The 27202-nt window shown below is 35.1% G+C and overlaps 5 protein-coding genes and 1 pseudogene across 13 annotated transcripts; 5 read left to right on the top strand and 1 right to left on the bottom strand.

The window, feature by feature from the left end:
- Position 1: 1 nt before the first annotated feature.
- On the top strand, positions 2 to 3159 carry LOC142546602 (putative NAD(P)H dehydrogenase (quinone) FQR1-like 2). 2 transcript variants are annotated; one of them, XM_075654406.1, is made up of 2 exons: positions 2 to 714; positions 2617 to 3159. In XM_075654406.1, exons 1-2 carry the CDS (start codon positions 164 to 166, stop codon positions 2852 to 2854), a joined length of 789 nt encoding a protein of 262 aa, XP_075510521.1. In that variant the 5' UTR covers positions 2 to 163; the 3' UTR covers positions 2855 to 3159. The 2 variants fall into 2 exon arrangements, with proteins under 2 accessions (XP_075510521.1, XP_075510522.1); XM_075654407.1 differs by having other exon boundaries at positions 4 to 714; positions 2626 to 3159.
- A 2920-nt stretch (positions 3160 to 6079) lies between these two features.
- LOC142544778 (uncharacterized) lies at positions 6080 to 8248 on the top strand. Its single transcript, XM_075651815.1, has 5 exons — positions 6080 to 6352; positions 6456 to 6500; positions 6595 to 6879; positions 6953 to 7134; positions 8021 to 8248. The coding sequence occupies exons 1-5, from the start codon at positions 6130 to 6132 to the stop codon at positions 8189 to 8191; spliced, it is 906 nt and encodes a 301-aa protein (XP_075507930.1). The 5' UTR covers positions 6080 to 6129; the 3' UTR covers positions 8192 to 8248.
- Positions 8249 to 8870: 622 nt separating this feature from the next.
- On the top strand, positions 8871 to 10234 carry LOC142546604 (membrane protein PM19L-like). Of its 2 annotated transcripts, XM_075654411.1 has the most exons (4): positions 8871 to 9269; positions 9342 to 9510; positions 9689 to 9736; positions 9812 to 10234. In XM_075654411.1, the coding sequence occupies exons 1-4, from the start codon at positions 9167 to 9169 to the stop codon at positions 9855 to 9857; spliced, it is 366 nt and encodes a 121-aa protein (XP_075510526.1). In that variant the 5' UTR covers positions 8871 to 9166; the 3' UTR covers positions 9858 to 10234. The 2 variants fall into 2 exon arrangements, 1 of the variants encoding a protein (XP_075510526.1); XR_012820490.1 differs by lacking the exon at positions 9689 to 9736 and having other exon boundaries at positions 8871 to 9510.
- A 114-nt stretch (positions 10235 to 10348) lies between these two features.
- LOC142546603 (ultraviolet-B receptor UVR8-like) lies at positions 10349 to 14619 on the bottom strand. Of its 2 annotated transcripts, none has more exons than XM_075654409.1 (11): positions 14395 to 14619; positions 14162 to 14306; positions 13948 to 14058; positions 13763 to 13841; positions 13442 to 13560; positions 12995 to 13080; positions 12659 to 12860; positions 12066 to 12119; positions 11868 to 11978; positions 11387 to 11443; positions 10349 to 10767 (listed from the first exon to the last, which is right to left on the bottom strand). In XM_075654409.1, the coding sequence occupies exons 1-11, from the start codon at positions 14421 to 14423 to the stop codon at positions 10546 to 10548; spliced, it is 1215 nt and encodes a 404-aa protein (XP_075510524.1). In that variant the 5' UTR covers positions 14424 to 14619; the 3' UTR covers positions 10349 to 10545. The 2 variants fall into 2 exon arrangements, with proteins under 2 accessions (XP_075510524.1, XP_075510525.1); XM_075654410.1 differs by having other exon boundaries at positions 13781 to 13841; positions 14395 to 14618.
- A 1294-nt stretch (positions 14620 to 15913) lies between these two features.
- LOC142546605 (NADPH-dependent diflavin oxidoreductase 1) lies at positions 15914 to 21568 on the top strand. Of its 6 annotated transcripts, none has more exons than XM_075654412.1 (12): positions 15914 to 16294; positions 16384 to 16461; positions 16542 to 16646; positions 17062 to 17153; positions 17823 to 18007; positions 18186 to 18280; positions 19062 to 19136; positions 19242 to 19352; positions 19642 to 19767; positions 19958 to 20077; positions 20599 to 20815; positions 20913 to 21568. In XM_075654412.1, the coding sequence occupies exons 1-12, from the start codon at positions 16124 to 16126 to the stop codon at positions 21440 to 21442; spliced, it is 1905 nt and encodes a 634-aa protein (XP_075510527.1). In that variant the 5' UTR covers positions 15914 to 16123; the 3' UTR covers positions 21443 to 21568. The 6 variants fall into 6 exon arrangements, with proteins under 6 accessions (XP_075510527.1, XP_075510528.1, XP_075510529.1 ...); XM_075654414.1 differs by having other exon boundaries at positions 16087 to 16225; positions 16358 to 16461; XM_075654413.1 differs by lacking the exon at positions 16542 to 16646.
- A 154-nt stretch (positions 21569 to 21722) lies between these two features.
- On the top strand, positions 21723 to 23088 carry LOC142546606 (small ribosomal subunit protein cS23 pseudogene; annotated as a pseudogene).
- Positions 23089 to 27202: the final 4114 nt, after the last annotated feature.

Below are 27202 nucleotides of genomic sequence, written 5' to 3' on the forward strand. Positions count from 1 at the left end.
AAGAAATGACATCGTTTTCCCTGTTCCCCAATTGGCTGAGCCGCCACACCTGAGCGAAGCTTCCAACACTGTGACTGAACACAATATCCACTTCACTCTCGCCACCACCATCTCTCAATCTTCACTCACATTTACCAATATATTTTGATTCTCTGAATAATTCATGGGAAAGGGTGGAGGCTGTGTTCCCAGCAAGAAAAAACTTCCAAAATCCACAACCGTCGCCGCCTCCGATGATGATAGCATCCCGGAATCCACGCCGCCTCCCGCCACCAACCATGTCGTCAGCAACGAATCCATAACCTCCACCATTTCAGATCCCACACGGAATCTCAAGCTTTTCATAGTTTTCTACTCCATGTATGGCCACGTGGAGGGTCTTGCCCGGCGGATGAAACGAGGGGTTGAGATGACTCCCGGGGTAGATGCTGTGCTCTACCGTGTGCCCGAGACGCTTCCCGAAGATGTACTTCGTAAAATGCAGGCTCCGCCGAAAGACGATTCGATCCACGTGATCGGCTCTCCCGATGAATTGACGGCAGCTGATGGGTTCTTATTCGGCTTTCCCACGAGCTACGGGTGCATGGTTGCGCAAATGAAGGCTTTTTTTGATTCTACGGGACAGTTGTGGAGAGAGCAGAAGAAGCTCGCTGGCAAGCCTGCTGGCTTCTTCGTCAGCACCGGAACACAAGGTGGAGGTCAAGAGACTACTGCGTAAGCATCTTGCTATAGAATATTCCTACGGATTCGTGTATTTGTTCTGTGACAATCACCGAACGAATTTGGTAGATGACAATTTCATATTTAAAGAAATTTGATTCATTTTCAGCAACTGTTGGTCCACCCCTCATTGTTGATCTTCGGAAATGTTGAAAATATGAATGAAATATGCACTCTAGCATTATCTTAGCATGTTTTACCTTTTTGTGTTATGGTTTCTTGTGATTGCCTTTGCCGAGAATCTTTGGTCACGAATATCACTGAATTTATCCTGTGAATTAATAAATGTTAGATGTCTCATGTCGGTTTGATTAAGTTCTTGGAGATGCATATATATACTTAGATAATTCTTCCGAGCTAACTTTTGGGAAGGAGTGAGAATCAAATCCTAATCTTAACATGATAAACAAGTTTTGATTAAGCTCGTCGCTATGTGTTGGACCATCCGATAATGTCTAGTAAACTTCAAACTCTAGTTGTTTATTCACGGACGTTATAAGAGTGTGATAGATATATCTCACATCAGTTTGATTATGTTATTGGGAGTTGTATATATGGACTTGGACAATATTCTCCCCTCCCCTTGAGCTAGTTGTTTGAGTGGAATTAGGCCTAAGTCCTAATATTAACAATAAGCTGTCTATTTGTCGTCAAATTCTATATTCTTAATCTCTCCATGTTCATGAGATTTAGACTAGGAATAAGCAAGTTTCTTGCAAAAACTTATCTTATAGGTATGGAGCGGTACGAAAAGTGGTGATACTTATCTTATAGGTAGGAATGGTATGGAAAGTTTAGATTTGCTCTTATCTGCGAACGCACGTATGTGTGGTTGTATTTCCATGCGTGTGGGAAAGAGCGGCTGATCTAGGGGTTGATGAGTACTGTGAAAAAAATGCCACATATTTCTTTTGCTGCCCTATCTGGTAATCTAGGTGAAGCGAAAAGTCTTAAACTACTAATGTAACCTTAGTCTATTGATTATTTTAAGATATTAAGTATCATTATACAGCAAGCTAATATAACTTGTAGGCTCTGGGTAAGATAAAGCACATTTTTGTTTCCCTCCTTGAGGCCCTTTACACCTTCCTCTATGCAGTTCGAGCCTCCTCTTAGAGAAGCCTGTGGATTAATCGAGATTGTTGCTGCTACCCTCTAGGCAGGGTTCATATTGATTGAAAGGATAAGTTTCGTAGCAAGGCACTAAAAGAACTCGATGATGAAATCAGTTCATAGGGTGTTGATTCCAAACCATAGGATCACTGTGCTTAAAAGTCGTGCTTTACTTCCTTTCATTGGTACTTTGTTTTGGGACATGAGATACACGTATATCATGCACTACAAAAGAAACGAGATTTGTAACCGACTCAGAGACCGACAGTAATTTGGGTCTCTAATTTGAGACCGCGAATTAATAATAGCGGTTGCTACATTTATTTTCAGATTTAATATTATTTTTATTGCTCGATTTTTTATTCTACTCACAAATTGGAGACCGAATTTATATTTAGGACTCTAAGTTGAGACCGATTTATTATGTCGGTCGCTAATTTGAGACAGAAATATGAAAGTGGTCTCTAATTTGAGACCGAAATTACTAATATCAGTCGCTAAATTTGTAGAATCAAGTGTTTTTTTATATTCAGTTTGCAATAACTCTGAATTATCATCGCCTGATATAGTATCACCCTTTTTCATCTGAATTACCATGCATCAGAAATTTGTATAATTAATGAGGTATAATAATTTGCAAGGCTCTTGAATGTAATTTATTTGAAATATATCTTCTGAACCTCCTATTAAAAGACTTGTCTCAGCAATTGTCGTATTTGTATATTCTGTTGCTCAAACTTGACATTTCTTGTTTGAACATAAATTTCACCGTCCACATATAAGCTGCTGCAGGTGGACAGCAATTACACAATTAGCTCATCATGGGATGCTGTTCATTCCCATTGGATACACTTTCGGTGGTGGTATGTTCAAAATGGATTCCATCAAAGGAGGTACTCCATATGGTGCTGGAGTCTATGCAGGTGATGGCACGAGGGAACCTAGTGAAACAGAATTGGCCATTGCAGAACATCAAGGCAAATACATGGCTGATTTTGTTAAGCGGCTTGCTCAGAGTTAACGGAACGTCTTTTGGTGAATATGCCCTGTAGAGTGATTTGATCTTTGTTTATTGAGTATATGGCATTCCTTTGCATGTCCCCACTGGCAATAGGCGTTGAAGGTTAATCTCTTGCTTACACTCCGTGGATCTTGCACAATTTTCTTGTTTCTTTGATTTCAACTTTGGTTTCCCTCCACATATTGGCTGTTCTGATTTATTTCAAAGTTGTAAATGTATCGATTTTTTTTAGGTTGAGTGGAGGATAATAAGGTTTGAATTCATGTATTCTGTTTCTATAAAGTATAAGTTTCATTTTATTAGTATTACATTTTTTATAATGCAAATTTTGGTGTTCGTGGATTCTATGTTGCGGTGGTGATGATAATGACCTTCCTTTCCCACCCATATGCATAACCAAACTTTTTCATTTTTTTTAGACATTTCCCCATCAAACCTGCCTATTGAAAATAATCAGACACTGATGCCTACTTATCTCCAAATTTGTCACTTATGGCCATTAACCACATCTTCTTTAGCTCACGAGATAATGCACTGGTGCTTCTTTTGTTTTATTCTTGGTTTTAGTCTTGGGTATATTTATATTTGAATGAAAGTATTTACATTTCCTTTAGCAACATAAAGTTATATTTGGGTCCAAATATCACACTATCCATTGACGAGATGCATGTCATCTCGAGTACTGCACGGAATCTTTTGCTCAATTGTTCAACAAGTTTCGTTTGAACTAATTATTAAAAATTAAATGTATCAAACATTGTATTTAAAAAAAATACAATAAATTATAGACAAATCGTTCTGTTTGTTTCTTTTCATTGGAAAATCAACAATAAATTTTCCAACAATAAATTGTTTTAATTGTTTATATTGTTTAAGCTATTATTTTTTAAACGAAATGAATTGAATGTTTCGTTGGTGATTTTTTTTTTAATACCTAGTGTTTGTTGTATTTAATTTTAAATGATGGGGTGAAGATTATTTTTTATTAACATGAAGATTGAACTCACGTCTCACCCACACAAGAGAGAGGTTTGAAAAGTTTTAAGCGCACATCCATATATCGAAAATCTGACATTTATATATATATTATATATAAAACTGGCATTTAGAAAAATAAAATAAAATAATTTTCGAACCAGACAAACTCAATTTGAAGCAACCCACCCTAGCCCGGGCGTGACATTTGCAAACAAAAAGAGCTGAAAATAGGACAAAAAAGTGACCACATGGAAGAGAATCATATCATTCTGAATTATTAATTTAATATGTACAGAATTCTGTATAAATAATGATCATACTGTATATAAAAGAATTTTCGGCAAAATGATGCTATATAAACTATATATACTTGATTATAATTTATATCAATGAAATTACCTGAATTATTATTATTATTCTGTACGTCAATATATTACAAATAACAGAGGGTCAATGAGATTGAGCTTCCTTTCATGCTAATGTTTCATTATTTGGCACGGGGACTTGAAAATCTAGTCCACCATCGATCAAACTCTGGGATCCCTTCAGACCAAACTGTAAATTTCATTCCCAAAATCAAGAAAATGCGACAACAAAAAAGCAATGCTCTGTAATGAATACCTTCAGGCCTCGTACAGTTACTTTTTCTTAGCTACAAGCTAACATTGTATTCACCGTAAAAGGAATATGATTCATATAAAAATCTTTTTGTCGCAGGCAAAATTATCCTAGATTTATCTGATTCCCTCTCAGGAGTACACGCCAAATGGAATATGACCCTGTACCCAAAAAACAAGTTAATAATCATTGAAAGATTAGATTTATGAATTTTGAATTGCTTGGTCAAGTTTAAATTTTTTTTTTAAAAAAAAGTTATTCACCAGAAATCAGTGTCTTGTTTATATTTTTGAATCTGGTTGTTAATTTCTCGGCCACTACTTAACAATAAACATATAATATTTAACGAGTTTATGCTATATGATATTATACTCAGATTATTTATTTTTTTTATTTTTTTACTAGGGGCATATGAAAGAATACGGAAAGATGGCCTATCGAATCCTTTTCTTCAAATTCCTAGATCTTAATAAACACAAAAACTATGAAATCATATAATGAGTCAATTTTGTAAAAAAAAAATTTAACCCGACGAGGTCCATGAATTTTTTTAAATATAAACATGGATTGAATTGATCTATCTCACAAATATAGATTTATATAAGTGACATTACCGTCATGGACTCGTGTATCTCATTAGCTGGAATTTAGTGAAATATGGATTCTGACAAGACACCGTATTCATTTTTCGAAAGCTTAAAACCCTTCACGTGCAATATATGTCATCTATGTTTCATGATATAATCAGTCCTACTTTTTTAGATTCTTATTGCTCAAATTGTGATCAGTTTTATGTGTACGTTCTATTTTTAATTTGGCGTAAATTTATGAGTTATACATTAAATTAGAAATGGTTATTCAGCATTCAGCTAATCAAGTCGAGCTTTTAATTGGTAAGTGTTCTCAATTATGTATGTTTCTTGATTAGAGCCATGTCTTGGTCATTGTCGCCAGGGCGAATATGAGACAAAATACTATATGCTATATTTGGTGTTCCAAAGTTCAAATTGTGATACATTTTGGTTAACCAAACCTTGTTTACACAAATTATTAAAAATAAACGCATTAAACATCATGAATGAACAAAATACACTTAATCATTAATAAAACATTTGATTCATCTCTTTTTGAAAAAGAAATCAATGTCTCAAGCACGATAAACGATTAAAACAAGACAAAAACTTATGTGAGACGGTCTCACGGGTCGTATTTTATAAGACATATATCGTATTTGGGTCATCCATAAAAAATATTACTTTTTATGCTAAATGTATTACTTTTTATTGTGAATATCGGTAGGGTAAACCCGTCTCACAGATAAAGATTCGTGAGATCGTCTCACAAGATACCTACTCTTAAAACAATATATCGATGATTTTTTAAAAAATAGAAGAATAAAATATTTTATCAATAATTAATTATATTTTGTTCATCCACGGTGTTTAGTACATCTATTTTTTAATAATTTGTGTAAACGAAACTTATTTGAGCTAATTGTAGTATGGTTTATAACATCAAATACAGAAGATTTCATCCCGGCAAATATTGTCATGCTCTCGTGGCATCAATTGACTTCATATATATATATATATATATATATATATATAGACACACACACACATCAAATTGGGTACCTTCATTCTCTCATATTCACTCTTGATAAGAACAAATCTACATTAATGTCAAAAACCATGGAAAAATCTCCTTACGGTTCACGACGACATGACGAGGTCGATTTGGACATGAAAGAATGGGGCCTCAAGGATCGAATCAGCCGCGAAAACATGAATTCGAGAAGATTTTCGGCATCAAATCTTACAAGTTTCAGAGAAGATGCAACATCTTTCAGATCAAACGTAACCATTTGTAGCACTCTCTCTTCTCCAGGATACACAGCACGAGGTCCGTGACATTTCCTACAAGAAATCAGCATTGTCTTTAAATGATTAAAAAATATCCAATTTTCTTGATCATCCTTACAAATATGTTACCCTCTTTTATGCAGAAGAAATTGACCCTTCGACTTATTCATTCACCACCGCCTTAAAAGGTGAAAATTTAACGAGAAAATACTCTTGAAAATTTTAAAAGGTTTCCTTTTTTATACATAGAAACTTCGATGACTTGGTCTATTTTCTTTGCAGCACTACAAGCAAAAACGATTTACACATGGGGATACCTTTCACCACCAGATGAAGGATACACTCTCAACTCCAAATGGAGTGAAGCTGAGAAATACATTTCCAACCCTTTATCAGGAAGAGTTCCAATGGAATGTTTATCTGCAAAAACATTGAGTGGAAGGTCGTCTCGTAGCTTAACGAGCCGAATCACCATGTCTGCTCCATTGATATATCCTTCCATGAGTTTGCAGCAACCTCGCCCCAGCTCCTTTGTAAATGAGCATGAAAAGAAAATTACTGTCCAAGGTTAATTTCTTAATTGATGTAATATATCTGTCATACTTTAAGGAGCATTATAGTTTGCTAAAAATCGTTTCAGAAAGATTGAAGACAATAACGACTAGAGACATCGGGACGCAGAGCACGCCGGTTGATGTTAGTTCGAGAAGCCCGAGTCCGATTCACACTCCTTCCATTGAAGAAAGATCGATAAAGAAGAGTGAAAATGAGGGCGGAGACTCGTCTGTTTCCAGTGGGAAAATATTTACATCTGACAAGGAGGTATTAAAATAATTTAACTAGTTAATGACTTAATTTTAAAATATTTTTATTCTAAATTATGGTAAACAATTTCAATCCTTCACTTTAAATATATCGAACGTATCAGTCTTCCAAATAAAAATAATTTAAATTAAGCTAAGTTTCGTTATGCCGATTCGATGAAATTTTTGTTTAAAATATATTGAGTCGATAAATTTGTCAACATTCTATAATCTTGATCATTGAAAGTGTAGGATCGAATAAATCGTACGTAGATGGTGCCCACTGCCATGTTACCTCTCTTGTCGGCAACCACAAAACTTTTCATATCGTACGTACGTGAATTTTGGTGTGGTGGTGCTGAGATTTAGTAAATGGAGGCTAATTAATTATATATATATATATATATATATATATATATTTGTAATAAAGTTAATTATTTATGTGAAATTGTAACAAAACTGGTCTGGCTATTCTTCAGTAAAGAAGCCCCACAGTGCTGCTGTATTGTGTGGGGAGCTCCTATGATTTTGAATCATAGAATGGTCCCCTAGTGCATGTGCCAAAGTACGTGTTACATAAGTAGTCACATTTCTGGATTTCCTTGTGCATACTTCACAGATAATCTTGTCTTTTATTTTGAAATCGAATAAAAATATTATTTACCTTACAAGATAATAATTAAAATATTAAAATTCAGGGATAACATGCAAGTTATAGGATAAATAAACTTATTTAAAATTCTAGCATAAAAATTAATTCGAATGTAGCTCGATCGATTCATTTTCAATCATATCCCATCATCCAAAAAACCACTAAAAATTTCAAAATCTACTTAATTCTATGGATATGTGTGTGTGTGTGTGAGTGTGAGAGAGAGACATGAATTGTTATATATCTCCCACAGGTGGAAGTGGAAAAACCGAGGGAGGATGAAGAATTCACACAAAGAAAAGAAGGAGAAGAAGATAGGAGTAAAGCAAGAAAGAAAGCGAGTACGTGCAGTTGTCTCTCTTTAATTACGAGAAAGAGAAGAAGAGCAAATAGAAGCAAACCCAGACAAAATACCACCCATTAAAGCTTGCTAGAATATGGCAACTTATTAATTGTCCATAGGAAAGATTGGCGAATATATATATATATATATATATATATATATATATATATAGTTTGTGGTATGTACTATTTCTTTTTGTTTTTGTACCATTTTTTTTCTTTATTTCTTTAACAATATATATGTATGCTGCAAATATTTTAAACAAATGTGGACCTCAATTAAATCTTTGACAAAAATAACGTAAGAGTGAAAACTTCATTGTTTTTGGATATCCAGATATGCATGATTTGTTTAAAAAGAAATATTTCATCAAGAACAAAATTTAATTTTAAGTGAAAACTTCGTTGTTTTGCATTGCATATCAATTTTACATCTAAAAATATTTAATAACTCCATATAAATAAACATGAGTAGGTCTCTTGTGAGACGGTCTCACGAATCTTTATCTATGAAACATGTCAATCCTATCGATATCTACAATAAAAAATAATACTCTTAGCATAAAAAATAATATTTTTTCATGGATGATCCAAATAAGATATTCATGTCACAAAATACGACATATGAAACCGTATCACACAAGTTTTTGTCAGTAAACATATCACACCTCTCTTTATTATGTCAATACCCAACCAATAGAAACAAATTTCTTTATAAATGACCTACGCATGCAAATATCGGTTTATCGGATTCCAGAAGCATGATTTAGCTTGCAAATTCAATTATATTATTACAAGAAGAGAAAAGTAGAAGATGATTTTTAAAGGAGAAAAAAAAGTAGAAGATGATGATGACAACTATATATGATTCAGTCAAGTTGGATGCTCAATTCTTACAAAGAAAACTACTACGTGGATCGTCATCATTCCAATTATTACCACAAACCCATCCCGAATTTCACCAAGTTTCGTCCCATTAAAACCAGAGGAACGAACGAATTCGTGGGTTGAGATTAATTTGAAGATCGATGGCGGTGGAAATGGCGGAAGAAGGTTGATGAGGCCTCTGCTGACAGTGAATTTTGTGGTGTATTTGATTGTTGTGGGGCTGGTTTGTTGGTCTTTAGACAAATACATCGATGGAGAACAGAATCACCCCCGTAAATACTATACCCTCCTTCCCAGTTTATATCTCGAAAGTCCCTGCAGCTCAAACTGGGCTAATTGTGCAGACGTGGGTGGGAATCCTTCGACGATGATATTTGCGTTGCTCGCTGGTACGACGGGGCTATACTCGGTGTTTCAGGGATACATGCAAGCTCGTGTCTGGAACAACATTGGACTTGCAAGTGCTGCAACATCCGCTATTATCTCATGGGGGATTACTGCTCTTGCTTTTGGGTATGCATCACATATATTAATCTTCAATCTCCACCATATAAAATCTGTTTATTAATGTTGTCAAAAGATAATCTAAAATATTATGCATAACAATTGCTTCGTGCCTACATCATATCATGCCTGCCCCAAGCTTGTTTGTGTTCTAAACATACAATATGCTTTTTGCTAATTGAAACAGTCTGGTTTGCAAACAAATCATAGTGGGAGGACACAGGGTAAACGCTTGGTAAGGTGTCTAAATTAACATAGAATATCCATTGCATCCATCACCGGTTCTTGATTTTAAGCTTGCAAATCACAGCAAACACTGGAAGCGTTTGTTGCGATATCGGGCCTCGGCCAACTAGTCTACCTGCTTCTTCTGCATGCTGGCGTGTTTAACAGCAGATAGGGGCGACTCACCAAGGTTAAGGGAACCCCAAAAAATAGTACCACAATTTCCAAGTTGACTATCTTTCTGGTTTCAACAAGGTTAACGTTCGTGCAAGTCTGAACCAAGTGATCATTATGCGGTGAATATTAGAATATTGGCATTTCTGAGTTGTAAGAAGTGGAAAATGGCAAGACTTTTGATAACTAGAGATGTTTCGTTGCTTCAAAGAAAAAAATATTTATTTATTCTAGTAAAGCTTCGTGATCTTGATGTGACAGATCGGTGACGGAATAGAAATTTTCCGTAACATTCTGTAACACATTGTAGTTCTTTAAACCTCGTAAGTATTTAAGGCTATTAGACAATATTTCAGGGGACATTATAGTTCCCCAAAACTCCGCGATGGTATTTATGGCAATTAGATCGATTCTTAAGGCGATTCCATGCAACTTACCAAAAAGCGAATTAGTAGGATATTTTTTTCTCCACCAAGAAAACTAATCTTGTAAAACAAATATTAGAGTCAGTAAGTCACACGGCAGATGGAAGAGTAAAAGACGCATATCCAAGGTATCTCACAGTACCTCATATCTCTTATACAAGCTTTTCTTCTACAAAATAACAAACTAGGCCATTTCTCGTAGACCCATTACTATACCTTTTTAGCGCTTCAGAGTACGTACGTTATCCGCCTCAGAAGAGTGCCATTCCGCTATCGCCAGAGTATGACGGCCACCACAAGCAACTAGTTTAGCACACCACCGGCCTTCAGCTGCACTGCCGCTGATGCCTTTAGGAGGTGGAATTGTTATGGGAACTTCAGCTGGATTCCCTGTTGTCACCTTTCGTCCATATCCCAAACGTCCATGGTCCCCTCGTCCAAACTGCAAGCATCAAGATAAGTCAGATGTGTTTTGCATGACTGCCTTGAAAACCACTTGGATTCAAGTTAAACGTGAATTGGAAATAGAAAGTTTTGCCCATCTTGGGTTCCTCATTGAGTTTCAACACTTAGAAAAATGTACAGCAGAGAGAAAACGAAGCATTTATTGAGTGTTACAGAGATGCATTAAATAAATACCTTGTAATAACCACAGGAGCTGATGTTCCAAAACAGAAAAACAGAACTTTCCGATTTCAACTGAATGAAGTCGATTTGGTGAATTTTGTTCGTCGATTTTTATTCAAGACTATGTACATAAAACCTATATCAAATGGTCAGTGGTAGAAAATATATAACATTACACAAGAGTTGATGTTCCAAACATTTTTTTTTGTTTGCGGCTATCAACATTGTTTTTTATATTCCTGAAGGGCATATATTGATTGTTTATTTTTCTGAAGAGCATACATCGTTTGGTGGGCTGATAGTATGTCCATTTGATGCATAACAAAGATGCATATATTGCTTGTTTATTTTTCTGAAGAACATATACCTCTTGGTGGGTTGATGGTATGTCCATTTTTGCATAAAAAAGATTAAAAGATGTGTAAAGCACTTACTGAATACATGCAGCCATCCCTCGTTAATGCAACGGAGTGAGTACCTCCACAAGAAACCTGCAAAAAAATCAAAAGTTTTTATATTTGGTTTTCCAAAGAAGCATGCTATAAATAACAAAACAAAATGTTCACATCAAAAAATTGCCTAATTACTCAAAGGGACAAACCACAAAACGAAGAAAAGAAAAGAAGCCATTAACAGATGTATTAAATTCGTACAAGCATAGATATGTCAACAGTCTTAAAGAGCAAAAGCTAGAATTTGGCTTAGTCTATACCCAAATTCATGCTACTATAAGAATGTGTGTCAAGGTGTTTTTAGTACCATGACACACATGCAGTCACACAAAACTGTTGGTTCTGAACTGATGTAACTCAATTTTTATGAAAGCAACGAAATGGATTCGTTTGTTGCATTTTTATTTAAGTCATGACAAATTTTTAATATAAGAAACATAAGGATGCTGATACATGTACGAACCTGAACAATGTCCTCGCCCACTAAAAGTTGAACCCTTTGAGGAACCATTTTGCTGCTCTTGTCATCTCCAAATCCAAGTCTTCCGTGCTCCCCTCTGCCCCATCCATACACCTAAAGAAAAACATGAACTAGGTAGAAGCACCGACAGTGTGTTCAAATGCAGAAATTTTTAGCTGAATGAAGAGACATAATATATACCTCTCCATCATCAGTCAACGCGGTAGAATGCCATCCTCCAGCAGCAATATCAACCTGGACAACAAAGCAGAGAATCGCTTAAGTCCAACCATAAATAAAATCAAAGATGTTCTTTTCTCAAAATTTATTATGACGATAAGTTCTAGACTGTACTCTTTTCCACAGGACTCCAAATTGTTATTGCCATATGATATCAGTAATTTCATAACGTATAACCTTCAAAATTCCATCTCTATTCACTGTCTTTTGTTCAGAAGATATTCACTTAAACTTCCTATTCACAAAAGCATCAGATTCTTAGCTTTTTATAAATCCCCCATTACCATCTCTTTATAGTAGAAATTTAGCCTCTTCCAAATGAAACATCACACTTTTCTCGCAACGGTCTAAAGATTCACACAAAACAATTATCAAAGGTCATGTATCATCAGAAATTATCATTACTATAAAAATCAACCACAGCAGTTAGTTGAAGTTGATATAATGAAACAATCACTGACTGGAGGCAAAAATAAAATGCTCACAAGATTCTATGCAACGGAAAAAGGAAACTAATGGCCAACAGAGAATATATAGAGGATGGTAACACAAACCAAAGTAAGATCAGAGAGGCCCTGGACAGGAATAGGTTGTGATCTTGGCTGGGTATCACCAGTTCCAAGCTGACCATACTCATTATTGCCCCAAGCCATCAAAGTTCCATCATCAAGAAGAGCTAAATTGTGAAATGCACCTACTGCAATTAACCTAACACTATCAAGACCTTGCACTCGAACTGGGGTCGAAATTTGCTTTCTGTAGATTGATAGACGTTAAACAAGTGTAAGCAACTAACTAAGCTACTCAATCCAATGAATGCCAGTAACAGATATGAATAAATCAGAAAAGAAATAATATATTTATCACAGACTTCAGTAAACCAAACATACATGTCTCCAGGAGGCCATGGTTGACCCCATGTCCATACATGTCCTTCTCGGGTAAGAACAACAGAATGAGTTCCACCAGCAGCTACCTGTGAGGTGAGAAATTTAGGACTGTCACTGGTGAATCTAACTAGTGGCTTGGCGCATGCTTATTGCATATACATTAGAAAATCAAACACATGGCAAAAACAGTCAAATGCTGCTTCTTGGGTTGATAAAAAAAATCCAAGTCTTTGGGGTTTGCAAACATGAATAAATGTCGATGGTTATCATAGATCATCTAGAAGAATAATTATTCGATATGCCTGATTTTGAAAATGTTTCATTCAGTACAAGTTCACTGCAACAATTTTTTTGATATTAATTAACCCAATCATCCGAGGGGAATGAAGTATTAAAATGATTATTTTCAATGCTTAAAACTGAGATACGGAAGGGAAGTTTAACCACCTGATGAACAGAAAGTCTTGGCACACATCGCTGTGGAATGATTATATCTCTTCTGACAGGTTTGCCCATGTCTTCTTTCCGTTCAGGTTCTTCACCACACTGTCCATACTCATTCCCACCTGCACCGAAGAAGGTTCACCCTTCAGAAATAAAAGGAGCTGACTCTATTTTTTATTCCAGATTTGAATCACGAAACTATCCAAGCACGAGATCAAAATTTCCACTTATCAACCACAAATAACTTTGAAAGCTGAAACTTCAACATTTTCCACTCTCACTTGGCCTATGTAAAATGTTACACATTAAAAAAAAGGTACTGAGCAAAAACAGTAGACGTACCCCATGCATAAGCTCGACCTTGTTCATCAACGGCCAAGCAATGCCAGCCACCAATAGCAGCCTATGATCAAAACCAGAACACTTTACTTTAAAAGAATGCCAAAGTCTACACCATTGCCAAAAAAACAAATAAATAAATAAGTCACAGAAAAGAAACCATGAAACACCTGAATAATTTTGACATTGGCAAGTGCCTTAACTTGGCTTGGAACATTCTCATTTTTGGTTTCCTGTGGATGGCCCAGTGTTCCCCTTTGATTCCAGCCCCATGTAAATAACTAAATCATCACAAGCATCAAGCAAACAAACACACTATCAAACACAGTATAGACATATCATCAAATACAGTAAAACAAAGATAAAGGAGTTCAAAATTAGAACCTTTCCGTCATCACATATAGCAAGGGAGTTACGGCTACCGGCCACTACAGAGCAAACGTTGCTAGAACTCAGAGCAGAAATGGCACAAACCCATTCTTTCTCCTCACTGTTTCCAATTCCCAACTGTCCATCTTCTCCAGAACCCCTAAAAAACCATTGAAACCTAGATAAGAGTGAAAATTGAGAAAGAGCATGTAGGGTAGACTCTAGTTTGATGAGGTAATGGGGAAAACCATGCAATAACAACAGTTTTGGAGGCCATAATTAGTGGGAGGCCACTGCACCGGCGGGCTACTACGACAAGTTCTCAAAGAATGTGTCTTTCGATGAAGGCTGTGGCTGCGCAGCTACAAATTTTGGGTAGGTTTCAGCAGTGCTTTCAAGTTGAATTGAAGTGCGTATCAGACTCGGAAACCATCCTCCGATGGAATGGATGATACCAGAAACAAATTCCAAATATATTTTAGGAGTTTCAATAAAATTTTATTATCATAACAAATATAATTTAAACATAAATATTTAATTTAAAATTTTAAACCTAATAACTGTATTTTAAAAAATCATAATTTTTTAGGGGAAAAAACCTATCAAGTTAATATATTTATGTTATGATTTATGCGTATGAAATATAATATAGCGATATATTTCAAAAAAAATATTAAAACAATTATCAATAAGTTGAAATATCTTAAATTTTGTTATCAAAAAAAGATCTTAATTTTTTTAATTATATGCAATATTTTGAAAAAATGTCGAAATTTTATTCATTATTTTTTTATGACATATTAATGTAGATTGATGAATGATGAAATTATTTAAAACTGTTAAAAAATAACATAAATTAATTCTTTTGAAAAGAGAATTATAAAACTGACATATTATTCAGCCAAGCGAACCATCTCAAAACTGCTTGCGACATTTCTAGGATGCCTGCTCCCGTTCTTTGAGTTGGCTCACAGTTTGCTATAATCCAGTGTAAAGAATTGAACTTTATATTGCAACGGAGTTTCTGCTAAATCCTGCTCCTGATTCTTTCTGGGCACTTTCATTTATTGGTATATGGGCATTTTGCAAAAGAATTGAACTTTATATTGCAACGGAGTTTCTGCTAAATCCTGCTCCTGATTCTTTCTGGGCACTTTCATTTATTGGTATATGGGCATTTTGCAATTTAATTTTGGATCAGTATGTATTTGTTGGAATTCCCCTTTCAAAAGTCGTGGTAAACTTGTTTCTTGTTGAATAATGGCTTTTTATTCCGATTCTCTAGGATTTTTTGTGGCTACAGGCTTTGGTTGTTTAGTTAGAGAAGCATTGCAGTTTATGATGGTCTTGAATCTATCAAATAAGAAGTTCATGTATTGTATTAACTTTTTATTCGCGATGTGGAATAAGAGTCTTTGAAGTTTTATAGGTATGATCTAACTCATTTCGTGGGCTTGTCTATGTTTTTTCCATTTCATATTTTTGCAAAATGCTAGGAATCTGCGAGGGAAAGGGAATTCTTCAGTTTCTTATGATTTCATTTAGTTTAGTGCCAATTAAATGTTAAAAAAAAAACTGATTTTGTATGTAATGATAATCTAGTTAATAGCACCATTTTGAATTGGTTACCAAATCTGGTTGTTAGAATAAGGTTACGGGAAACTTTTCTGATTCTTAGGTTAATATGGGCTGCACAATTGGGTGCCTAAGAATTGACATTTAGAAATGGAAAAGAGTTCTTCAGTCAGAAAGTATTGATATGTTGAATGTCTTGTCTTATTATTTACTTTTCTTTATGGGTGTATTCAGTAGTTTTGCTGTACCTCACTGACCTTTATCTGTGATTTACTCAATGATATACGTGTTGAATTTCTTACTTTGTTTTTATTTGGTTCATTGATGATTACGAGAAGCAGGTATTTTGGCTAGTTATTTTAGTAATGTTACAACGATCAGCTCCTGTGCCTAAAAGATCTGATGACGCAAAAACAGATTGGCACAATGGACGAGAAATTAAATACACATCTGCTGATATTGTATGCTTCAGAAACAGGAAATGCCATAGATGCTGCTGAGCAGGTTGGTCGTGAGGCAGAGCGCCACGGTTGCCCTTCTGTCTCTGTCCTCTCTGTGGATGAGTTTCATCCGGTATACTTCTACTCGTTATTTCAGAACATACCAACTTTCAGTTTTTTTTTAAATGTTTGATAGGCTGATTATATTGGTTACTTGGCCAGAGTGACTTACCAAAAAAAGAGACAGTGATTTTTGTGGTGTCAACCACAGGACAAGGAGATGCCCCTGATTCTATGAAGGTTTTATTTATGTTTAATGATAATAAATTCTTTGTTTTTGTGCTTAGCTTTAATCCGTCATAATCAAGATTATTTGGCAGGGGTTTTGGAGGTTTTTGCTGCAAAAAAATTTGTCACATGGGTGGCTTAATGGAGTTTGTTATGCCGTTTTTGGATTGGGTGATTCAAGTTACCAAAAATATAATGTAAAGTGTTTATTTTTACTTTATTAAATCATCTTATGAACTTATTTCTAGATCAACACCTTATTACAATTCATGAACTTATTTCTGAAGGAAGGTATTCCTTCTTCCGCACTGTAAACATGCATTTGTTTGTTGAACATTCTAAATATAATGATGAAAAAAAAGTGATTTTCTTAATATAATTGGCCTGATCTTCTTCTTTTTCAATTGCCATAAATAGAGGAAATTTTTGCTTCTCCTGTTTTCAGATTACCAGTGTGTATTGTTATTGGATAGGATCGTATGTTTGGTTTTAAATTCTCATAATGGAATGTTCCGTCATAAATGTTTTAACAGATTGCATCTTCAAAAAGTTTTTTCCATAATCTTTCCTTGCTTATTAATTCCATGACATAAATGGATTTTCTGGTCGTAGTTTGTAGCGAAGAAGCTCGATAAACGACTGTTAGATCTTGGTGCATTGGCAATTATTGAAAGAGGTCTGGGAGATGACCAGCATCCTTCAGGGTACAATATGTCATTATTAAATTTTATTCACATAATTTTAGATAATTAACCATTAGCTCTTATGAAATTTACAATATGGAATTTACTGTCTTTCCCCGTTTAATTCAATAAAACATGAGAAATGAAAGCACTTTCATGTTGTTTGGATTCCAGGTGAGATGCAAATTCAACGTCCAAATGGTGTTCGCGTGTAATCAATTTACATGGAAAGGAAGGGGAAACGTGTCAGTTTGCAATAGGACATTTTCGTTGCATTATAAACATTTTATGGATATCAGAGCAATTATAGAGTGTGCATCTAACATTAGGAATTCCACTCCTCCTACCTAATTATTTCCCTCTTATATATGAAGTCAAGTTTAGTGTGCTCGAATAACCTTCTAGTTTTGTGTAGTCCATATATGTGTAGAACACGAAATTTTAGTCTTGATGGTGTATTTTGATGGCTGTGTCATTTGGTACTAATTTTCACTTGCCAAAATGCTTGTAGTATGATGCTAATTGTTCATCTGGCTATTCCTGTGACAATGGTTCTCAGATGATTTGTGTACTTATGTTGTTTCCTGCATATTTTAAGATATTCTACTTTTTAATTTTCATTTACTCAAATTAATGTGAGTTAAATTATTCATTCTCATAAAAGGTTTATGATTGGCATTTCATTCATAGGTATGAAGGGGCTTTGGATCCCTGGATGTCCTCCTTGTGGAATATATTATATCAAATGAATCCCAAATTACTTCCAAATGGTCCAGTTTTTGTCAATCCAGATGCAGCTTTAATTGATCGACCTAGAGCACAAATTATATATCATGACACCAATGAAGGGGTACCACCAGTTTCAATTGCCACAGGTTACTTGTTTCTTAGATATTTGGTGAACATGAAAGTCCAACAAGTCTTCCATATTTCATTGTTTCATTATTCCTCGATATAATATTGCATTGATGATATCCGAAGTTTTTATTTTAGTAAAAATATGTCAATGTTTCTGCCACTATAATATCGTATTGAAGTGAAAACTCTGTACAGGTTTGAAGTATCTTGAGATGCAGGTTGAGAGGACCCGTTCAATGACTCCTGCAGTACCTTCTGGGAAGAACAGGCCTGAGTGCTTCCTGAAAATGGTATTATCATCATATTTTGTTTTTAGCAGTAAAATAGTTGTCGTAATATTCTGTTTACCTGTCAGTTGTGCTTTCTTCATCTACAAGTGTTTTGAGTCTTTCAAAACTATTCCGTCAAATTTCAGCAGTTAGCATATCTTTCTTCCTAGGGATAAATCCTTGACTTGAGAATATTTGGAAGTGTGTTTTTCTGACAGAAATAGAAAAGGTTTCCGATCCACAGGAAGCCTGTTTTGACTATAATTTACCCACAACCTACTGACAAGAACACTGATTGTAAATTTGTAATGATGTATATATAGATACCAAAGTTTTTATGAGGCCACACGTGCTTCCAAAAGCAACTTCTTTTGGTTCATGAATTTGATTGGCTACAATATAATGACAAAGCACTTGATCAAACAACTCTTGTCTGTTTGTTCTTGCTGACAACATTCAAATGCTTTTTGTTGTTGGTTGGGTTGAGGGGCTGATGGAAGTGTGTTTTAGCTACAGGTTGATCTGGAAACCTTTGACTTGCATTTTGTTTAATGTGCACTGAGTTTTCCCAGCTATTTAATTTTCTTAAGAAATGCTTGGGTACCAGACGGATGAGTTGATTTGTTTTTTTCAGTTCATCTGTCTATTTGAAACTCATGTGCAAGGTATATAAGTATCCATAGGTTGCACATGCTCCTACTGGTAAACATGAGTATTGAGTTGTTTAAAAAATGATAAATATGAACAGTTATCATGTATATCGAATTTGCACCCTAGTGATCAAGTTTGTTTGTAATTATAGACCAAGAATCTTCGATTAAGTAGAGAGGGCAGTGGGAAAGATGTTCACCACTTTGAGTTCGATGCTGTTTCATCTGTAAGTCATGCTAAACATTCTCAAATAGGCAGTTGTCCGTTTTCTTTTATGGTTAAAACCATACATATGTTCTTTTCTATTAATGTGTTGCGTTCATGTCTGCAGTCAATAGAATATGAAGTGGGCGATGTTCTTGAGATTCTTCCAGGTCAAAGTTCTGCCGCAGTAGATGCTTTCATACAGCGTTGTAATTTGAACCCTGAGTCATACATAACTGTATGTAGTTCTCCATTTGAATTTCTTTATCGGTGCTTTTTCTTGAAGATTTTTTCAGTGTTTTCCGTGTGCAAATATCACAAATGTAATACTATCCCCTCTTGATCGTTCCTTTTATACTTTTTTCTATGTCTTGTTTAATCTTCAGTTGTCCATACATGTTACACACGGACCACTGGACTCTTGCATTGGTTACCATGATAAATTGCTGCTTGGTGCTTTAACTAAGTGGATTTGGTTTGTTTAACTAGTTCTCCAATTTTATTTTCATTACAATACTTGTCTTTAGATTCAGCCACGAGATAAAGGGAATAAAGCTGGGATAAATACCTCTCTGTTCCCTGTGAAACTAAAAACTTTTGTTGAGCTAAATATGGATGTGGCTTCAGCTTCTCCTAGACGTTACTTCTTTGAGGTAAGCTTGTGCCAATTGATTTGTATCTTTTGCTTTGTCAATTTATTCTGAATTGAAGACATGATTGATTGGTGTATCCTGTGTCGCAATATCTTAATCTTGCACATCTGCATTATTATCAAGACAATTGTTTCTGATGTTCTCCATAACACATTCAGTTGTACTGTTTCTAATCTATGGGCTTCTTCAGGTCATGAGTTTTTTTGCCAGTGCTGAACATGAGAGGGAAAGGCTTCAATATTTTGCCTCGCCAGAAGGAAGAGATGATCTGTACCAATACAACCAGAAGGAGCGAAGGACTGTTCTAGAGGTGACAAGATATTTTTAATTTTCTACAAGTAATATTTTGCATTCATTTATCCTTTAGATTTTCTTATTTCTTATGTAAACCTTTTTCAACGTCTTTTTACGTGTAAAATGCACTATGCGATCAACCCTGGAAAATGCAAGACGTTTGTCTGATATTCTCCTTTGATGTTTCATCTTGTCCCGGGAAAATGATAGTGTCCTTGGTTTGCAACTTTTATTTCTGACCTATTATATTTCGGAAAATATACTACTAAACCATTTGCATCAAGGAAATAATTTTGTTTTGTATGTATAAATTGTGATTTCTTTCTATTGATGAACAAAGGAAAAATAAGAGCATCGTCTTTAAATATTGCTTCATATCAGAGATATAATAGATAATCTTTTTTATGTTTTCAGATAACGTGCTCTTTGATAGGTTCAAGTGCTTCATATTTATGTTAAAAGGACGAGGAAAATTTATTAACTCTTTTCTACTCTGCATTCTTACTCATTTTTCACCGGAGCTGTAATGTAATGTAGGTATTGGAGGATTTCCCTTCTGTGCAAATGCCCTTCGAATGGTTGGTACAGTTGGTTCCTCCATTAAAAACAAGGGCCTTCTCCATCTCTTCTTGTCATTCAGCTCATCCAAATCAAGTGCACTTAACGGTAAGTGTGGTGACGTGGAAGACCCCATACAAAAGGAAGCGTTCAGGTCTTTGCTCGTCATGGCTAGCCAGTCTTGATCCTCAGCAGAGTGAGTCCATTATCATATTCTGACTTCTATCTATTATACCAAGAAAATCTTAGTTTCCTGTTATATACTTTCACAAATTGTATTTAATCTTCATCAGATGTACTAGTAGCAGTGTGGTTTAAGAAAGGTTCTCTTCCTCCTCCACCGCCATCCCTTCCTCTTATCCTCATTGGTCCTGGAACGGGCTGTGCACCTTTTCGTGGATTTGTGGAAGAAAGAGCACTTCAAAATGAATCTGACCCAACTGCTCCGATGATTTTTTTCTTCGGATGCAGAAACAAAGACAATGACTTTCTCTATCAAGATTTTTGGATGAAACATTCACAGAACGGAGGGGTACTATCCGAAGACAAGGGTGGAGGATTCTATGCTGCGTTTTCAAGGGACCAGCCACAGAAAGTGTATGTGCAACACAAAATTAAGGAGCAAAGCACTAAGATATGGAGTTTGCTTAGTCAAGGTGCTTCTGTGTACATTGCTGGATCGTCAAATAAGATGCCTTCAGATGTATTATCAGCCTTTGAAGATATAGTTTCTGCTGAAAGTGGGGTTTCGAAAGAGGTTGCTTCGAGGTGGATTCGAGCACTGGAGAAGGCCGGCAAGTATTATGTCGAAGCCTGGTCTTGAAAAGAGTTGATTTTCTCTTCTTATTTTTTTTAATAGAGTTGATTCTCTCATTTAAATACAAGAAAATGGTTGGAAAAGAGATCAGGAACATTATTGGTCTGAGAAATTGATTCTTGCGATATTCTATGTAACATTGATATCTTGGAATTACATTTATATATGCATTATTATTTTTCGGTATTTGAAATGTTGAAGGAAAAGATGCATATATATACATATAAGTTATGAAGGAAAAAAATAAAACTGTATTTTTGTAAAAGTTAAAAAATGAAAATTATTATTTATAAGAGTACGAGCGCAGTTGAACAAGCACAGTCCCCGGAGCCATTTTCTTCTCAGAATTCCCCTCCCTCGTATAATTCTACCAGCGGACAGGATGTTCGCACCGGTGTGCTCTCAACCCACAACGAGAATCCACTCAGACCTTTTTCTCAAATCAAAACTCCCCAAAGATCCAATATTTTTTACCTTGAAGACTCCCCCTTTTTCTTATCATCAACCCCAACCCAGCAAAATCAAACTCGAACCCTTCAAAATCCGTGCTTCATCTTCCTCTACCACTCATGAATCATCGATCTTGGATAATAAGAATCATGATCTTGACATTAATAAAAAATCAAAGAAGAAACTGGGAGTTGTGGTGATGCCAATGGAGAGACCGAGGCTGGTTTTGAAATTCGTTTGGATGGAAAAGAACATAGGGATAGCTTTAGATCAAGTGATTGCGGGAGGTTATGGGACTGTTCCTTTGAGCCCATATTATTTTTGGCCGAGGAAAGATGCGTGGGAAGAGCTTAAAGTTTTGCTGGAGAGTAAGACTTGGATTTCCCAGAAACAGATGGTTGTTCTGCTCAATCAAGCTACTGATATCATTAATTTGTGGCAGCAGAGTGGAGGGAACTTATCTTAGTAAGATTTTCTGAGTTATTGTTCCCCTTTTTGGTATGATCCAGGCAGACCCTCTTAACTGGACGAAGAGACTTTTAAATTTTCATGCGTCTTCTAGAAATTTTTTGGGTTTGCCTCTTGTATCATCGTTCAAGTTTTGTGGGAGATGGTGGTTTAAGTTTTTTTTGGCTCTGTTTCTTGAATTGCTTATTATTATCAGTGCGATGTTCGGGCTAGTTTCGTGTCAGTTTGAGAGAATTCGAATCACTTTGAAATATCGCTATGAAATAACTTCAAGATGGTTGGAAATGTTGAAAAGAATTAGGAAGTTGGTTGGAACTGAGCCGAGTCGGTAAACACTGCACAAAACAATGTCCAAGTCTTTAATAATCAAGTGTCTTTCTGCAAGGAATGGCTTGGACCATAGCTTCAAACGAAGAACATTCAACTAAATATGATTTCTGGACAAATTAAAGTTCTTTGTTTTCTGTTTCCGTTTTTTCACTTCATTACTAGTACTTTTTTAGGATGTTTTCATGCTTATGTTAAACAGGTATGAATTCGAAAGAAGAGAATTGATAACTCCGCCACAAAAAGGAAAATAGAGATTCGAAGTTAAAAATAGACGTGGTGATAATTGCTTAGTACTTTGTCATAACTAGAAAAGTCGAACGATCGAGAATAGTTATAAAAACAGAAAGACCGTAAATTGTAGGGATAATTAATTAATTTCATAATATGAATACATTGGCTTGTAATGTTCCTTTGTTAGATTGAAAATTTATCCATTAAATCCTCAAGGCATTCGGATCCAATTTGTATGGTTTATTCGAATCCATTTTGACCAACTTCACCTGATAATATTTACTCCATAACTTGCCCCATCAAGATCAATGGGGGTTTTGAAACCACACTGAGCTTGTCTCGAAGTCGATTGAAAGAGTATGCAAACGATGACTTGGTGAGAACAACTGCAGTTTGATCATAGGATGGAATGTACTCCACACTGACTAATTCGAACAACACTTTTCACGAGCTCAAGATGCTTGGTCCTTGAGTGTAGAACTTGGTTGGCGCTAAGAGCAATTGTCCTCGTGTTGTCACATCATAAAACTAGAGTAGCATGATGTTTAAGATGAAACTAGAGATTGAATTCACAGCAAATCGGGAGAAGCATTTGTTAAGCTCCTATATTCTGAAAACAAATTGTTTCTTAGAGCTCCAAAAAACCAAGAAAATCCCGAAGTCGAGCGCCAATCACCGGGATCACTTCTCCAATCGGCATAACAATAAGAAGAAAGGGAAATTGTGGAGAAATATAATCGATTCGATGATATAAATATGTTGGTTTACAAAATACAATCCCCACATAACATATTAAGACCAATTAAATTGTGACGAATTGAATACAATTTGTTATGTTGTAACAATATAACATGAGCAATATTCCCTTCGTTACATTGAAAATATATCCACTAAATCCTCAGAGCATTCAGATCCAATTTGTATGGTTTATTTGAATCCATTTTGACCAACTTGACCCGATAATATTTACTCCATAACAAGAAATAAGGGAAACGAAAAATATACGTAATGGATACAAAAAATTGAAGTTTAAAAATATGGTTTGGTATATTCTTAATTTAGTGCTAGTATAAAGACGTCATCCTTGATAGATACCTAGTATATTGTCGGTTATTTGCAGTAAAATAAAAGACAATTATTTCGAATTATATATACTTTTTAAAAATATATTTAAATTTTAAAAAAGTTTAATTGGAAACTGTTGTGAAAAAGTAAAAATTTATGGTAAAAAGTAAAAATCTCAAACTCTCAAAATTTACCAAACTACACACTTTATAATATTTTTCTCTCTACTCAATTGTGATTTTCTTCACAAATGAGAGATCTATTTATAGGAAATCTTTACAAATAATCCAAAAATAAAATACATCATTACCTACATCATCACACACTAATTTTCAATATTTACAACTCTTATTTTCAACATTCAAATATTCAATACACACATTTTAAATATTATTTTTCAATACTCCCCCTTGTGATGATGATCATGATACGATGATGTCTTCATTACGTGTTTTTGTACTGCCTCGTTAAAAACCTTACTTGGAAAAACCCATTGGGATAAAAACCATAGTAAGGGAAAAAGAGTGCAGTCACGTAAACTCTCCCTGATGTTGACATGAACAATTCTTCACAAATTTCGTAGATTGCGCATCCCAATATTATATATGTGCTTTCTGAATATTGACGTAGGAAGTGCCTTTGTGAAGAGATCTGATGAGTTTTCACTTGATTGAATGTGACGAACATCAATACATCTATTCTTCTCAAGCTCCTTGGTGAATGCGAAGAACTTAGGAGGAATATGTTTAGTTCTGTCGCTTTTTATGTATCCTTCTTTCATTTGAGCAACACATGCAGCATTATCTTCATATAGTATCACAGGCTTCTCATCAGATGATAATCCGCATGAAATTTGGATATGTTGGGTCATTGATTTTAACCACACACATTCACGACTTGCTTCATGTAGTGCAATAATCTCGGCATGATTTGATGAAGTTGTTACGAGCGTTTGTTTCTGAGAACGCCAAGATATTGCAGTGCCTCCACGAGTAAATACATATCCAGTTTGGGAACGTGCCTTGTGTGGATCAGATAAGTATCCAGCATCAGCATAACCAATTATACTTTGATTAGCATCTTTTGAATACAAAAGTCCCAAGTCTGTCGTTCCTCGTAGATAACGGAATATATGTTTAATTCCGTTCTAGTGTCTCTTTGTTGGATATGTGCTAAATCTTGCCAACAGATTCACGGCAAAAGATATATCAGGCCTTGTACAATTTGTAAGGTACATAAGGGCACCAGTGGCACTTAGATATGGTACTTCTGGACCAAGAATATCTTCATCATCTTCACATGGACGGAATGGATCCTTTTCTATGTTTAATGATCTAACAACCATTGGAGTACTTAAAGGATTTGTTTTATCCATATTAAAACGTTTAAGGATCTTTTCTGTATAATTTGTCTGGTGAACAAACATTCCACATTCTTTTTGTTCAATTTGTAAACCCAGACAATACTTGGTTTTTCCAAGATCCTTCATTTCAAATTCTTCCTTCAAGTATGACACAACTTCTTGAATTTCTTTATTCGTTCCAATGATGTTTAAATCATCAACATATACAGCAATAATTACGCATCCGGATGTTGTTTTCTTAATGAAAACACAAGGGCATATTGAATTATTTACATATCCCTTTTTCATCAAGTGATCACTTAGTCGATTATACCACATTCGACCTGATTGCTTTAACCCATATAATGATCTTTGTAATTTCACAGAATAACATTCCCTGGGTTTTGAACTTTGTGCTTCAGGCATCTTAAATCCTTCAGGGATTTTCATATATATATTACTATCAAGTGATCCATATAAGTAAGCTGTAACAACATCCATAAGACGCATTTCTAAATTTTCAGATACCGCCAAGCTAATCAAATACCGAAACGTAATTGCATCCATCACAGGAGAATACGTTTCTTCATAATCAATTCCAGGCCTTTGAGAAAAAACTTGTGCAACAAGTCGAGCTTTATATCTTACTATTTCATTTTTCTCATTTCGCTTTCGAATAAAAACCCATTTGTATCCAACAGGTTTTACACCTTCATGTGTAAGGACTATAGGTCCAAAAACATTACGTTTATTTAGCGAATTTAATTCAACCTGGATGGCATCTTTCCATTTTATCCAATCCTGCCGATTTTTACATTCACCAAAAGATTTTGGTTCATGATCTTCGTTATCATTTATGATGTCGATTGCCACATTATAAGAAAATATATCATCAATTTCATCTATATCTTTTCGGTTCCATATTTTTCCAGTATTAATATAATTGATAGAGATTTCATGATTCTCGTCAGTTTGTGGTTCTGACAGAACATTTTCATCATCATGTGTTTCTTCAGGAACACCATTCTCTATTTTGTGATCATCATGTGTTTCTTCAGAAACGTCATTCTTTATTTTGTGATCATCGTGTTTCTCTATGAATTTTCTTTTTCGAGGATTTTTATCCTTGGAACCGACTGGCCTTCCACGCTTCAGGCGTTTAATGACATCATGAGTATCTTCCATTTGTTTCTTTGGAATTTCAATTCGAGCAGGGGCATTTGCAGCATGTATATATGATTTAGTTACCCCTTTTGTGTCAGCAAATGCATCTGGTATTTGATTTGCTATTCTTTGCAAGTGTACAATTTGTTGTACATCTTTTTCACATTATTTTGTTCTTGGATCCAGATGTAACAATGATGATACATACCATGTAATTTCCTTTTCGGTATGTTTCTGTTCTCCCCCTAACATTGGGAAGATTTCCTCATTAAAATGACAATCAGCAAAACGTGCTGTGAACACGTCGTCTGTCTGAGGTTCAAGATATAGAATGATTGATGGACTATCATAACCGATATAAATTCCAACATTTCTTTGAGGTCCCATTTTCTTTCGTTGCGGTGGTGCAATAGGCACATACACCATACATCCAAAAATTCTCAGATGAGAAATGTTTGGTTCTTTACCAAATGCAAGCTGCAATGGGGAGTATTTATGATATGCACTTGGTCTGATGCGAATTAATGAAGTAGCGTGTAAAATTGCATGTCCCCATATAGAAATAGGGAGCTTTGTTTTCATAATCATTGGTCTAGCAATCATTTGCAGACGTTTAATCAATGATTCAGCCAACCCATTCTGTGTATATACATGAGCAACAGGATGCTCAACAATGATTCCCATAGACATACAATAATCATTGAAAGTTTGGGAAG

This window comes from Primulina tabacum, chromosome 5, assembly GCF_025594145.1.
Source record: "Primulina tabacum isolate GXHZ01 chromosome 5, ASM2559414v2, whole genome shotgun sequence".
Taxonomy (NCBI): Eukaryota; Viridiplantae; Streptophyta; class Magnoliopsida; order Lamiales; family Gesneriaceae; genus Primulina; species Primulina tabacum.

Coding starts and splice junctions, on each gene's coding strand:
- LOC142546602 (XM_075654406.1), top strand. CDS start 164: ATGGGAAAGGGTGGAGGCTGTGTTCCCAGCAAGAAAAAACTTCCAAAA. Junction 715..2,616: donor GGAGGTCAAGAGACTACTGC/GTAAGCATCTTG, acceptor TCCACATATAAG/CTGCTGCAGGTGGACAGCAA.
- LOC142544778 (XM_075651815.1), top strand. CDS start 6,130: ATGTCAAAAACCATGGAAAAATCTCCTTACGGTTCACGACGACATGAC. Junction 6,353..6,455: donor TCCAGGATACACAGCACGAG/GTCCGTGACATT, acceptor TCTTTTATGCAG/AAGAAATTGACCCTTCGACT. Junction 7,135..8,020: donor TATTTACATCTGACAAGGAG/GTATTAAAATAA, acceptor TATCTCCCACAG/GTGGAAGTGGAAAAACCGAG.
- LOC142546604 (XM_075654411.1), top strand. CDS start 9,167: ATGAGGCCTCTGCTGACAGTGAATTTTGTGGTGTATTTGATTGTTGTG. Junction 9,511..9,688: donor ATTACTGCTCTTGCTTTTGG/GTATGCATCACA, acceptor TAATTGAAACAG/TCTGGTTTGCAAACAAATCA. Junction 9,737..9,811: donor GGACACAGGGTAAACGCTTG/GTAAGGTGTCTA, acceptor TGCAAATCACAG/CAAACACTGGAAGCGTTTGT.
- LOC142546603 (XM_075654409.1), bottom strand. CDS start 14,423: ATGGCCTCCAAAACTGTTGTTATTGCATG. Junction 12,861..12,994: donor CCATGGCCTCCTGGAGACAT/GTATGTTTGGTT, acceptor ATCAATCTACAG/AAAGCAAATTTCGACCCCAG. Junction 12,120..12,658: donor GCCTCTCTGATCTTACTTTG/GTTTGTGTTACC, acceptor TTTGTTGTCCAG/GTTGATATTGCTGCTGGAGG.
- LOC142546605 (XM_075654412.1), top strand. CDS start 16,124: ATGACGCAAAAACAGATTGGCACAATGGACGAGAAATTAAATACACAT. Junction 16,295..16,383: donor CTGTGGATGAGTTTCATCCG/GTATACTTCTAC, acceptor TTACTTGGCCAG/AGTGACTTACCAAAAAAAGA. Junction 19,353..19,641: donor ACCCTGAGTCATACATAACT/GTATGTAGTTCT, acceptor ACTTGTCTTTAG/ATTCAGCCACGAGATAAAGG.